Source organism: Mytilus californianus, unplaced genomic scaffold (genome assembly GCF_021869535.1).
Source record: "Mytilus californianus isolate M0D057914Y unplaced genomic scaffold, xbMytCali1.0.p SCAF_8, whole genome shotgun sequence".
Taxonomy (NCBI): Eukaryota; Metazoa; Mollusca; class Bivalvia; order Mytilida; family Mytilidae; genus Mytilus; species Mytilus californianus.
In genome coordinates this window covers 24,787,491-24,799,192 of record NW_026262734.1, presented here as the reverse complement: position 1 = coordinate 24,799,192, position 11,702 = coordinate 24,787,491, and the positions used below count along the sequence as shown (strand labels likewise).

General features: G+C 31.9%; 1 protein-coding gene across 4 annotated transcripts in view; it reads left to right on the top strand.

Annotated features, from left to right (window-relative positions):
* Positions 1 to 275: 275 nt before the first annotated feature.
* LOC127712542 (uncharacterized) overlaps positions 276 to 11,702 on the top strand; it is a 173,191-nt gene continuing 161,764 nt past the window's right edge. For all 4 annotated transcript variants that reach the window (XM_052219031.1, XM_052219030.1, XM_052219032.1 and 1 more), the window contains exons 1-3: positions 276 to 434; positions 3,093 to 3,251; positions 5,066 to 5,264. In XM_052219031.1, the coding sequence (XP_052074991.1) occupies positions 3,114 to 3,251; positions 5,066 to 5,264 (337 nt within the window). In that variant the 5' untranslated portion in view covers positions 276 to 434; positions 3,093 to 3,113. The remainder of the gene's footprint in view (positions 435 to 3,092; positions 3,252 to 5,065; positions 5,265 to 11,702) is intronic.

Sequence of the window (11,702 nt, the reverse complement as noted above, 5' to 3'; positions counted from 1 at the left end):
CTTAAAAAGATCAATCTATTATCTTTCTTTGGATTTTTTTATGCACGTTCATTAAACTTTTAAAGCCCATAGAAACAGATGTAAACTATTCAAATTTACCAACTTGGCCTTTTTTTACCTTCTCTAACAAAGTGTTCCATTTCTTTTGTTTAATTTCAACTGGGTTTCCGTCTGGACACGCTTTCATGAAAGCTAATAATTGAATATGCTCCGGATTTGTATCACTCCGTAAATTGATGTAAATTTACTTTTCAATGACTTCCTGGTATAAAAATAAACAAATATTTTGCAAACATAGCAAAAAACTTTTAAAAAAATATGTTTTTGAAAGACTTTATAAGTTAAAGACACCTACGAATTTAACGTCATGGTTTGACAGAATAGTTTTGAATTGCTGCTGTAAGCTGTCATTCGTGTCAACAGAATATTTCACTGTAAGTTCAGTATGCTGTCGCCAGTGGCAGTGTCGGTTGTTTATCTGGCCCTTTTTTTGACACACCACTATGTTTCATTAGTATGCCTGTAAAGTTTTACCCTCCACTTCATTTATATATAGTATAAATGCCAAAATTGAGTTCTACCAAAAAATCAAAGGGGATATGTTTATGTATCTATATCATGTATATGCAGTGGCACCATGAAATCAAAATCAAATAATTGCCTAGATATGTATTTTTATGGGAGTGTGGGTTGTGGTGGTTGTGGGGCAGGGCTTTTTTTTAAACAAATTGTGTGTTTCCATTGAAAATATGGCATTCAGTTTTAAAAAAAATTGTTCCTGTATGTTATTGAAAAAATAGTTTGTACACTTGTTGAATAAAGTCTGGAAAAGACTATTCCAATAGAAAATAACATTCCCAACAAACCTTTATGTGAGTGTTTTGTTATAAAGATATTGTCAATTGTTACTATATATTTTATTTGGTTTTTTTTCAATCATTATTTTGTACATAAATCAGGCTAGCTGTTAGTTTTCTTGTTTGAATTGTTTTACATTTTTCATTTTGGGACCTTTTATTTCTGACTTATGCGGTATGGGTTTTGCTCATTGTTGAAGGCTGTACGGTGACCTATTGTTGTTAATTTCTATGTCATTTGGTCTCTTGTGGAGAGTTGTCTCATTGGCAATCATACCACAGCTTCTTATTTTTATATATATATCCCATATTCTTAACACTTTAAAATCTTTTTGTACCTGTTGGAAAAGTATAAATGGGTTATCAGGTTTCTGTAAACAAACTTTTTAAAAAAATCCAAAGTTTTTTTTATTTATAATAGTTTCCTAATCCTGATCCTAGTACTGTCAAAATTGACACAACTTGTCTCTCTGTACTATTTTTTCCTCTTATGCTACACCGTTACTCATGGTAATTTTTCACAGTACTTAAGAATACTTGTTTAGGCACAGAATCTTGATTCAGGGCTTGCCAGTTCTTGAAATCATCGTTATCTTGCTATATGTTCCCCTACAATTTGAGCTGTTCAGGTTTTTCTTACAATTTCTTACCAGAATTTTTGTGCATGTTTGGTAGTTCAATTATACTGATTTTGAAAATGAATATCTTGTTTTATACAAATTTAGCATTTAAAGAAATAGAGATATATAAAATAATTTTACTTCAATATATAGTTTTTGGTTTGTCCTCAGAAAGTTAAAAGTATTAATAAGTAATCTTATGTATTTAAAACACGTTTGGCAGTAGAATCGTACTGTCTAAATTTAGAACCCCTATTTGAAATTGAATGACATTTTAATGGAATGTTTGTGACCACTTAAAACAGGTTAAATTTGATTTTTTCGAATTTTCACTTTTACTGTTCCATCTAGTTATGGTACTTGAGTATTTGAAAAAAATTTTGTTGGTTTCCAATGATTAATTGAGAGCCCCCTTTTGAAATTAATTGAATTTTTATTGAAATCTTTTTGACTTCTAAACACAGGTTTAATATGATTATTGTCGTTTTTACTTTTATTGTTTCAAAGTTATGGTACTTGGACTTTGGAAAAATTCAAAATTTTGTGGTTTTTTCGGATAATAAATGGAACCCCTTTATAAAAATGATGACATTTTAATGAAATGTTTTGGACCAATAAACACTGACTAGGTTTGATTTTTGTCATTTTCTGTTTCACCCTTCCCAATTTATGTTTCTTGAATTTTGGAAAAAAAATAATTTTGTTGTTTCTGGGGGAAAAAAAAAGAGAATGACTTTTTCATTAAACTTTTTAAAATTTTATCAGTTATACCCCTTTATTGTATGAATTTACGTTTTCAAAACTTCTGTTTTTTTTTGTTTGTTTGTCTGAACATCAGCAGTCAGGTGAGTACCTGACTCAAATTGAAATAAAGAAAAGACTTTTTGAAATTGACTGAAAGTTTAATGAAATGTTTTGGACCACTCAACAAAAGCATTCCCAAAAACTTTTAAAAAAAGATAACCTAAGTTATATCCCCTTTATTAAATAAATTAAGTTTTTCATCCCTTTCAAAATTGAAATAAATACTTGCCGTTTTTTGTTTTGTTTATCTAAACATTAGCATTCAGGTGAGCACTTGCTCAAAATGAAATCTAGAAAAGACAACATTCAGGTACGGGCTGTTTCTATGGTCATCATTGCACTCAAATGTTTTCATCATACTGAATTGAACTAATTCATGAAAATGGCATCAAAAAATATTGGAGGGTACTGGTAAACAGAAAAATTGTATACATAATACACTGAACTTTGAACTGGCAAAAATAAAACTACATCTTATAAGTAAACTCATCATAGATACCAGGATTAAAATTTCACAGTATGATGCTATAGAAAGTAATAATGATCTCTCAGTAGCTGCTGTGGGGAGTACCTGTGATCACTAGATCACTATATTAGTTTGAACAAATTTCATCCAGAGTGACGAGTAATGGAGAGAGGGGCAACATTTAAAAAATATTATAATAACATCTATGCATGGTAAACTCTAGATACAAGACCATAGTGGCCATGAACTACATGTATTTCCAATTTAATAGGAAGAAAAATGTGAGGTTAAACATTTGATTTCCTAATGATTTTTTGAAAACAGTTTTTTTCGTACATTTTGCAGGTGTGTGAATAACATCAAGCCATGGGAGAGTTAGGTTTGTTCCACAACAATACAGTAGTGTTAGAACTGCCATCATCAATGTCATTCAAGGAGAAAATGTCTTGGAAGAAAAAAATTACTGCAAATGGAGGAACTCTGTCATATATTGTAACTAAAAAGGTTAGAATAAACATGAATAATTGTGATTTCTTAACGTTTCCTGTTTTTATAATCAGTTCATTAAATGTCCTTTGATATTTCAAAAAGTTGTTTTTTGATATCATGGTATAGTGATTAGTCTGTAGAAATACAACTTGAACTCTGGAAGGTTTCAAACTTGACTTGGAGAATGATAGTGTAAAGAATAAATGTCTTTTTCTTCATATTGTGCTGTAATTTTAATAGTTTTTAGTCCCCTACAGACGAAGTCAAAGAGGACTTTAGGTTTGCACTCCGTCTGTCTGTCTGTCTGTCCTTCTGTGAGTCCGGAGGGGCCTTGGTGGCCAAGTGGTCTAAGTAGTTACTACTGTAATCACTAGCCAGTCAACACTGAGGTTGTGAGTTCGAACCCCGCTCGTGCAGGTGCACTCAACTCCAATCTTAATTGACTAGGATTGTCAGTTATCCTATCGAAGGTTGGTGGTTTTCTCCAGGCACTCCGGCTTCCTCCACCAATAAAAACTGGCCGCCACGAAATAGCCCAAAAGCAGTGCTTAAAAGTGGCGTTAAAACACCAAAAATCAATCAATCTGTCAGTCCGGCAAATCAGCTTTCCACACTTTTTTTCTTTATGCTTGAAGATATTGATTTGATATTTGGTATATTGTTTTATCTTGGCAAGTTACAGATCAAGTTCGAATTTTGTTCCGGTCTGATAATTAAGTCCAGAGTTATGGACCATAACTCTGGACCATATCTAATGTTAAAGTACTATGTTAAACTATATTTCTGTACAAAGGGAGATAACTCATTTATTAAAAGACATTCATTGTTAAATTATTTGAAGAATTTTTTAGCAGGTTTGTTTGTTATTTAGTATAAACTAATTTTCTGAATACTATATATATATACAGAAAAATTTATGAAGAGAAATCCTTTAATTAGATAATAATATATTTTTATTAGTGTATATATTTCAATACATTACATTGTGTAGATAAATGTTGTTGACATTTTATAGATAAGTTACAAATCTATATTAGTTTGTGACAAATGAAAGAAAAAATATTTGGAACTATTAATTATATTTGATTATAATTTGAAATTAGATATACACTGTATTACATCATATCTAATTTTAGAGAACTATTAACCATATCTAATGTTTTGTTCACTCATATAATCAGTTTTCCACACTGTTTTTAGTCATGCTTGAAGATATTGACATGATATTTACTTTTTGTTTACACCATGACAAGTTATAGAACAAGTTAGCATTTGTTCTAGAAAAAAGAATTTTTACCCGGTAGGGGACTATGTATTGCCATGCAATACTCTCAGAATGCTTGTTTTTATTAAAGTTTTAGTTAAAGTGTATTACACCAAACTTGTTTTTCAAGCTTCATGCATATGTTGTGCAGAGGTTACATATTTTGTAAGGATTATATCTAAGAGAAAAACAAGATTGTAAACAGAAGGAAAATCAAATAATAGAATTTTGAAATAAGATCTGAGAAGATGTCCTTTATTAAATACCTTCAGGAAATTAAAAGACAAATTGAGGCAACCATACCTGATTTCTTGCTACAGTCAGAACAAAATAGAACATGATAGAATTTGGAAATCAGATATTCAGACTGTTTTCTCAAGTAATTAGTTGTGATAAAAAGTAACAAATTAAATTTGTTTTATTATAAGTCCTTTTTTTGTATATCTGAATATGTTTCTAAGACGATAAGATGCAAGGTTGGACGATACTAGAATTATTGCATTGTAATTTGCAAAGATCGTGTAACACCCATCTATCTCACGATAATCCTTTGTTTCCATTTTAGGTATCATTTGTTGTTGTGTTTGAAGACGTAGTTGAGAAGTCAAGTTACAAGATCCGACAATGTCAGAAATATCACATTCCATTGGTTCAGAACCTGTACATTGATGACTGCATGTCACAGAATAAACTTCTTACCAAAGATAAATTTATAGTCAGCGGATTACCAGAAAATGATAATTTCAAGAAAGGAAAGATAGTTGGTATGTTGTAGGGCTGCATGGAAAATATGTGTTGTCCCCCGCGTAAGGCGTTGTGGGGGACATGGATATACTGGGTGTCCGTGTGTCAGTCTGGTCTTGTTAGCGCTCTCATGGGTACAATTCTTGCCAGATTTTTATAAAACTTTTACTATAGGTTAATATCAGCAATATATTGGACAAGTTCTAAAATGGTGGACGATTGACTTTTTTTAGAGAATTATGCCCCTTGGAATTATTAAATTTATGGAAAATGGCCTCGTTAGTGCTCTCACAGGTACAATTCTTGCCAGATTTTTATAAAACTTATACTATAGTTTAATATCAGCAATATCTCAGGCAAGTTCTATAATGGTGGACGATCGACTTTTGATGCCCCTGCCGTAACAGAGGGGGCATTAAGTTTTACCCTTGTCCGTCTGTATGTCCGTTATGTCCGTCCCTACGTCCCAAAATTGGTTTCCTTTCTCTAACTTTAGTTTGCCTCAACCAAATGTTATGAAACTTATACACAATGCTTAAAACCACTAAACACAGATCAAGTTTGAATTTTGGTGGCTTCAGTTTTACCGTTCTAGAGTTATATCCCTTTACAAATGGAAAAATTGCTGAATTTTTCGTTTCCATTCTCCAACTTAAGTTTGCCTCAACCAAATGTTATGAAACTTATACACAATGCTTATTACCACTAAACACAGATCAAGTTTGAATTTTGGTGGCGTCGATTTTACCGTTCTAGAGTTATATCCCTTTACAGATGGAAAAATTAACATTTGGTTGAGGCAAACTAAAGTTAAAGAACGGAAACGAAAAATTCATCAATTTTTATACGACCGCAAAAATTAAAAATTTTTTGGTCGTATATTGGTATGACGTTGGCGTCGTCGTCGTCCGGCGTCGTCGTCGTCGTCGTCTGGCGTCGTCCGGCGTTGTCCGAAGACACATTGGTTTTCGCACTCTAACTTAAGTTTAAGTGAATGGATCTCCATGAAATTTTACCATAAGGTTCAATACCACAAAAGGAAGGTTGGGATTGATTTTGGGGGTTATGGTACCAACAGTTAAGGAATTAGGGGCCAAAAAGGGGCCAAAAATAAGCATTTTTGTAACTTCCAGACAATAACTTGTGTGTAAGTGTATGGATCTCTCTGACATTGTACCACAAGGTTCCATATCACAAAGGAAAGGCTGTAATTGATTTTGGGGGTAATTGCCTCAAAATTTTAGGAATTAGGGGCCAAAAAAGGGGCAAAAAACAAGCATTTTTCTAGTTTCATGACAATAACTTGTGTGTAAGTGTTTGGATATTTCTGAAATTGTACTACAAGGTTCCATATCACAAAGGGAAAGCTGGAATTGAGTTTGGGGGTAATTGCCCGAATTGTTTAGGAATTGGGGGCCAAAAAGGGGCCAAAAATAAGCATTTTTCTAGTTTCCAGACAATAACTTGTGTTCAAGTGTATGGATCTCTCTGAAATTGTACTGCAAGGTACCATACCACAAAGGGAAGGCTGGGATTGAGTTTGGGGGTGATGAATCATAAGGGGGTTCAAAAAATTTGGGGGGGGATTTTTTTTTTTCTTTTTTTTTCTTTTTTTCCTTTTTTTTTTTCTTTTAAAATTTTCCATTTTAAGTTGGTTATTTCTGATTAATATTTAAAAGCAAATAATAATGATATGGTAGGAGATACACACCAAACAGGATGTGTAAATTATTATCTAATAAGTATTGTGCAATAGCAAGAAATTTTCAATTGCACAGTATTGCACAATAGCAAGAAATCTTCAATTGCACAGTATTGCGCAATAGCAAGAAATCTTCAATTGCACAGTATTGCGCAATAGCAAGAAATATCCAATAGCACAATATTGCGCAATAGCAAGAAATTGTCAATTGTACAGTATTGCACAATAGCAAGAAATATTCAATTGCACAGTATTGTGCAAAAGAAGATACTTCGTATAAATTGCTTATTTCTTGATCAATTTCAATTGGGTTTTATTCTTGAATTCTTGGGGTTCTTTAATATGCTGAATCTAACCGTGTATTAAGTTTTTGGATTTTGGGCCCCGTTTTTAAATTGGTCCACATTGAGGTCCAAAGGGTCCAAAATTTAACTTTGTTTGATTTCATCAAAAATTGAATTATTGGGGTTCTTTGATATGCTGAATCTAACCGTGTATTTAGATTCTTAATTTTTGGTTCCATTTTCAAATTGGTCTACATTAAGGTCCAAAGGGTCCAAAATTAAACTTAGTTTGATTTTAACAAAAATTGAATTTTTAGGGTTCTTTGATATGCTGAATCTAAACATGTATTTAGATTTTTGATTATGGGCCCAGTTTTCAAGTTGGTCCAAATCGGGGTCCAAAATTAAACTTTGTTTGATTTCAACAAAAATTGAATATATGGGGTTCTTTGATATGCTGAATCTAACCATGTATTTAGATTTTTGATTTTTGGGCCCTGTTATCAACTTTGTCCACATTGAGGTCAAAAGGGTCCAAAATTTAACTTTGTTTGATTTCATCAAAAATTGAATTATTGGGGTTCTTTGATATGCTGAATCTAACCGTGTATTTTGATTCTTAATTTTTGGTTCCGTTTTCAAATTGGTCTACATTAAGGTCCAAAGGGTCCAAAATTAAACTTAGTTTGATTTTAACAAAAATTGAATTTTTAGGGTTCTTTGATATGCTGAATCTAAACATGTATTTAGATTTTTGATTATGGGCCCAGTTTTCAAGTTGGTTCAAATCGGGGTCCAAAATTAAACTTTGTTTGATTTCAACAAAAATTGAATATATGGGGTTCTTTGATATGCTGAATCTAACCATGTATTTAGATTTTTGATTTTTGGGCCCTGTTATCAACTTTGTCCACATTGAGGTCAAAAGGGTCCAAAATTTAACTTTGTTTGATTTCATCAAAAATTGAATTATTGGGGTTCTTTGATATGCTGAATCTAACCGTGTATTTTGATTCTTAATTTTTGGTTCCGTTTTCAAATTGGTCTACATTAAGGTCCAAAGGGTCCAAAATTAAACTTAGTTTGATTTTAACAAAAATTGAATTTTTAGGGTTCTTTGATATGCTGAATCTAAACATTTATTTAGATTTTTGATTATGGGCCCAGTTTTCAAGTTGGTCCAAATCGGGGTCCAAAATTAAACTTTGTTTGATTTCAACAAAAATTGAATATATGGGGTTCTTTGATATGCTGAATCTAACCATGTATTTAGATTTTTGATTTTTGGGCCCTGTTATCAACTTTGTCCACATTGAGGTCAAAAGGGTCCAAAATTTAACTTTGTTTGATTTCATCAAAAATTGAATTATTGGGGTTCTTTGATATGCCGAATCTAACCGTGTATTTAGATTCTTTATTTTTGGTTCCGTTTTCAAATTGGTCTACATTAAGGTCCAAAGGGTCCAAAATTAAACTTAGTTTGATTTTAACAAAAATTGAATTTTTAGGGTTCTTTGATATGCTGAATCTAAACATGTATTTAGATTTTTGATTATGGGCCCAGTTTTCAAGTTGGTCCAAATCGGGGTCCAAAATTAAACTTTGTTTGATTTCATCAAAAATTGAATTCTTGGGGTTCTTTGATATGCTGAATCTAACCATGTATTTAGATTTTGGATATTGGACCATAATAGGTGAATGTCCAATTTAAAATTTTTAAGTTCTTAGACCACATTCATTCTGTGTCAGAAACCTATGCTGTGTCAAATATTTAATCACAATCCAAATTCAGAGCTGTATCAAGCTTGAATGTTATGTCCATACTTGCACCAACTGTTCAGGGTTCGACCTCTGCGGTCGTATCAAGCTGCGCCCTGCGGAGCATTTTATTCCATTTGTAAAGGGGCATAACTCTAGAACAGTAAAAGTGACACAACCAAAATTCAAACTTGATATGTGTTTAGTGGTAATAAGCATTGTGTATAAGTTTCATAACATTTTGACACATTCCCCATTTATTTTAAAAGAGTTATGCCCCTTGGAAATATAGAATATGTGCAACACGGGGGAAATTGGAACTCTGTTCTTTTATTGTAGGATGGTTTTGTTGGTTTGTCATGTTAAAAATAAATTGATCAAGATAATCCTTTTAGGCAATTCGGTTTTGTTAAAATGAATTTTAAATATGATATAACTTGAGAACTGTAAACTGTCTGTGGTTAAGGGGGTACCCAACACTTTGACTAAACAAGATTTAGCTTGTTTAATTTTCATAAAATTTTGAAAAAAAATATTTACTTGGACTTGTTGTCAAAAATATAAAAATTTCAAAAATTTTGAACCACACAATTTACAGGAATAATTTGGTTGGATGTATAGCAGTTTGACAAACACTAATTTTGATCATTGAGAAGCTTGATTTCTCCTTAATAATAGTATGTGATTAAAACATTCAACTGATTTTTAAAGAGTTAACTCCTTTAGATGTTCTGTACACCCTTAAATCTGTGTATTTTCGTCTCAATGTTGAAAGACAGGACAAACACTTAAACATGTATAAGTTATGAGGTAATAGTAATTTTTGTTAGAACATTGGTATGAGGACCTGAAGTCCTCAATAACAGTAGAAAAATCAATATACTAATGAACTCAAAATTGTTAACTTTTTTTCCCAACAGTTGCGTTTACCATGTTCCTGTTCTATTGACGGACGCTGCCATTTTATAGGTGTAATACCACCATTGATTTTCCCCTATTAGTCTTTGTTAAATTTGCACTTTTCAAAAAATTGTGCAGAATTTATCTTTGTTTTTCAAATAAAGAAATACTTGGCATGAGTAAAGTTTTATCCTGTCCAGAACTACAGACAAAATTTCACATAACATTTCATTGCATATTAGAAAATAACCATCACTGGAAGTTAACCAATCAAATTTTCACCCATTTTTTTTCTGTGTACAAGCTTTAGTAACCATGTAAGCTCAAGTTTTCAAAATATTCTATAGAAACACCAAATTAAACTAGTATCTCAATTGTTCTCAATTGTTCTCAATTGTTTTACAAACAATTGAAAGGTCTTTCCTGTAAAAGTGATTTTTATACGACCGCAAAAAATTTTTGCGGTCGTATATTGGTATGACGTTGGCGTCGTCGTCATCGTCCGGCGTCGGCGTCCGAAGACACATTGGTTTTCGCACTCTAACTTTTGTTTAAGTGAATGGATCTCTTTGAAATTTTACCATAAGGTTCAATACCACAAAAGGAAGGTGGGGATTAATTTTGGGGGTTATGGTACCAACAGTTAAGGAATTAAGGGCCAAAAAGGGGCCAAAAATAAGCATTTTCTAGTTTCCAGACAATAACTGTGGAAAGGTGTATGGATCTCTCTGAAATTATACTACTAGTTTCCATACCACAAAGGGATGGTTAGGATTTGCTTTGGGGGTTATGGCTCAAACTGTTTAGGAATTAGGGGCAAAAAAGGGGGAAAAACAAGGTTGTCCTGGTTAATGGACAAATACTTTAGTACAAAACATAATTTAAAGCAGTGTAAGGGAGATAAATCAAATACATCATTGAAATTATCTCCCTTACACTGCTTTTAAATTATGTATAAAGTAATGGTTAATGAACAATTAAGATAATTTAAAACAGTGTAAGGGAGGTAATCCAAATACAACGTATTGGTTACTTCCCTTACACTGCTTTTAAATTATGTTTAAAGAAATGCATATTTATAAAGAAAGACCAGTAAAAATATCTGCAAATGTTGCATCTTTTTTTTTTACAAAAAAATCCATATGAAAGATTTGACACTATATTTTAAATTCTATTATAAAATAGATTAAGTTAGCACTATGGTAAATTTAAATGGGTAATTATGGTTGCCAACTCCATTGGAAATTTGAATTGAGATTATGACCATATCTTGAGGGAAAGAATTTTTTGGGGGAAAAAGGGGGGGGGGTGGGGGGTAAAAAGAAATTGTGGGGGGTCAATTTTTCCTCATTTCAGATTTCAGAAATTAAAAAGAATTATTCTTCAAATATTATTTTTTTTCAAATTTCAAGAAGTAATCTTTAATTGCACAGTATGGCGCATTAGATTTGTAAAATCTTTGACCACATTTATTTATTTGTTATGCTGAATCTAACCGTGTATTTAGATTTTTAATTTTGGGTCCAGTTTTCAAATTGGTCTACATTAAGGTCCAAAGGGTCCAAAATTAAACTTTGTTTAATTTTAACAAAAATTGAATATATGGGGTTCTTTGATATGCTGAATCTAAACATGTATTTAGATTTTTGATTTTTGGCCCAGTTTTCAAGTTGGTCCAAATTTGGGTCCAAAATTAAACTTTGTTTGATTTCAACTAAAATTGAATATATGGGGTTCTTTGATATGCTGAATCTAACCATGTATTTAGATTTTTTATTTGTGGACCCCGCTATCAAATTGGTTCATATTGAGGT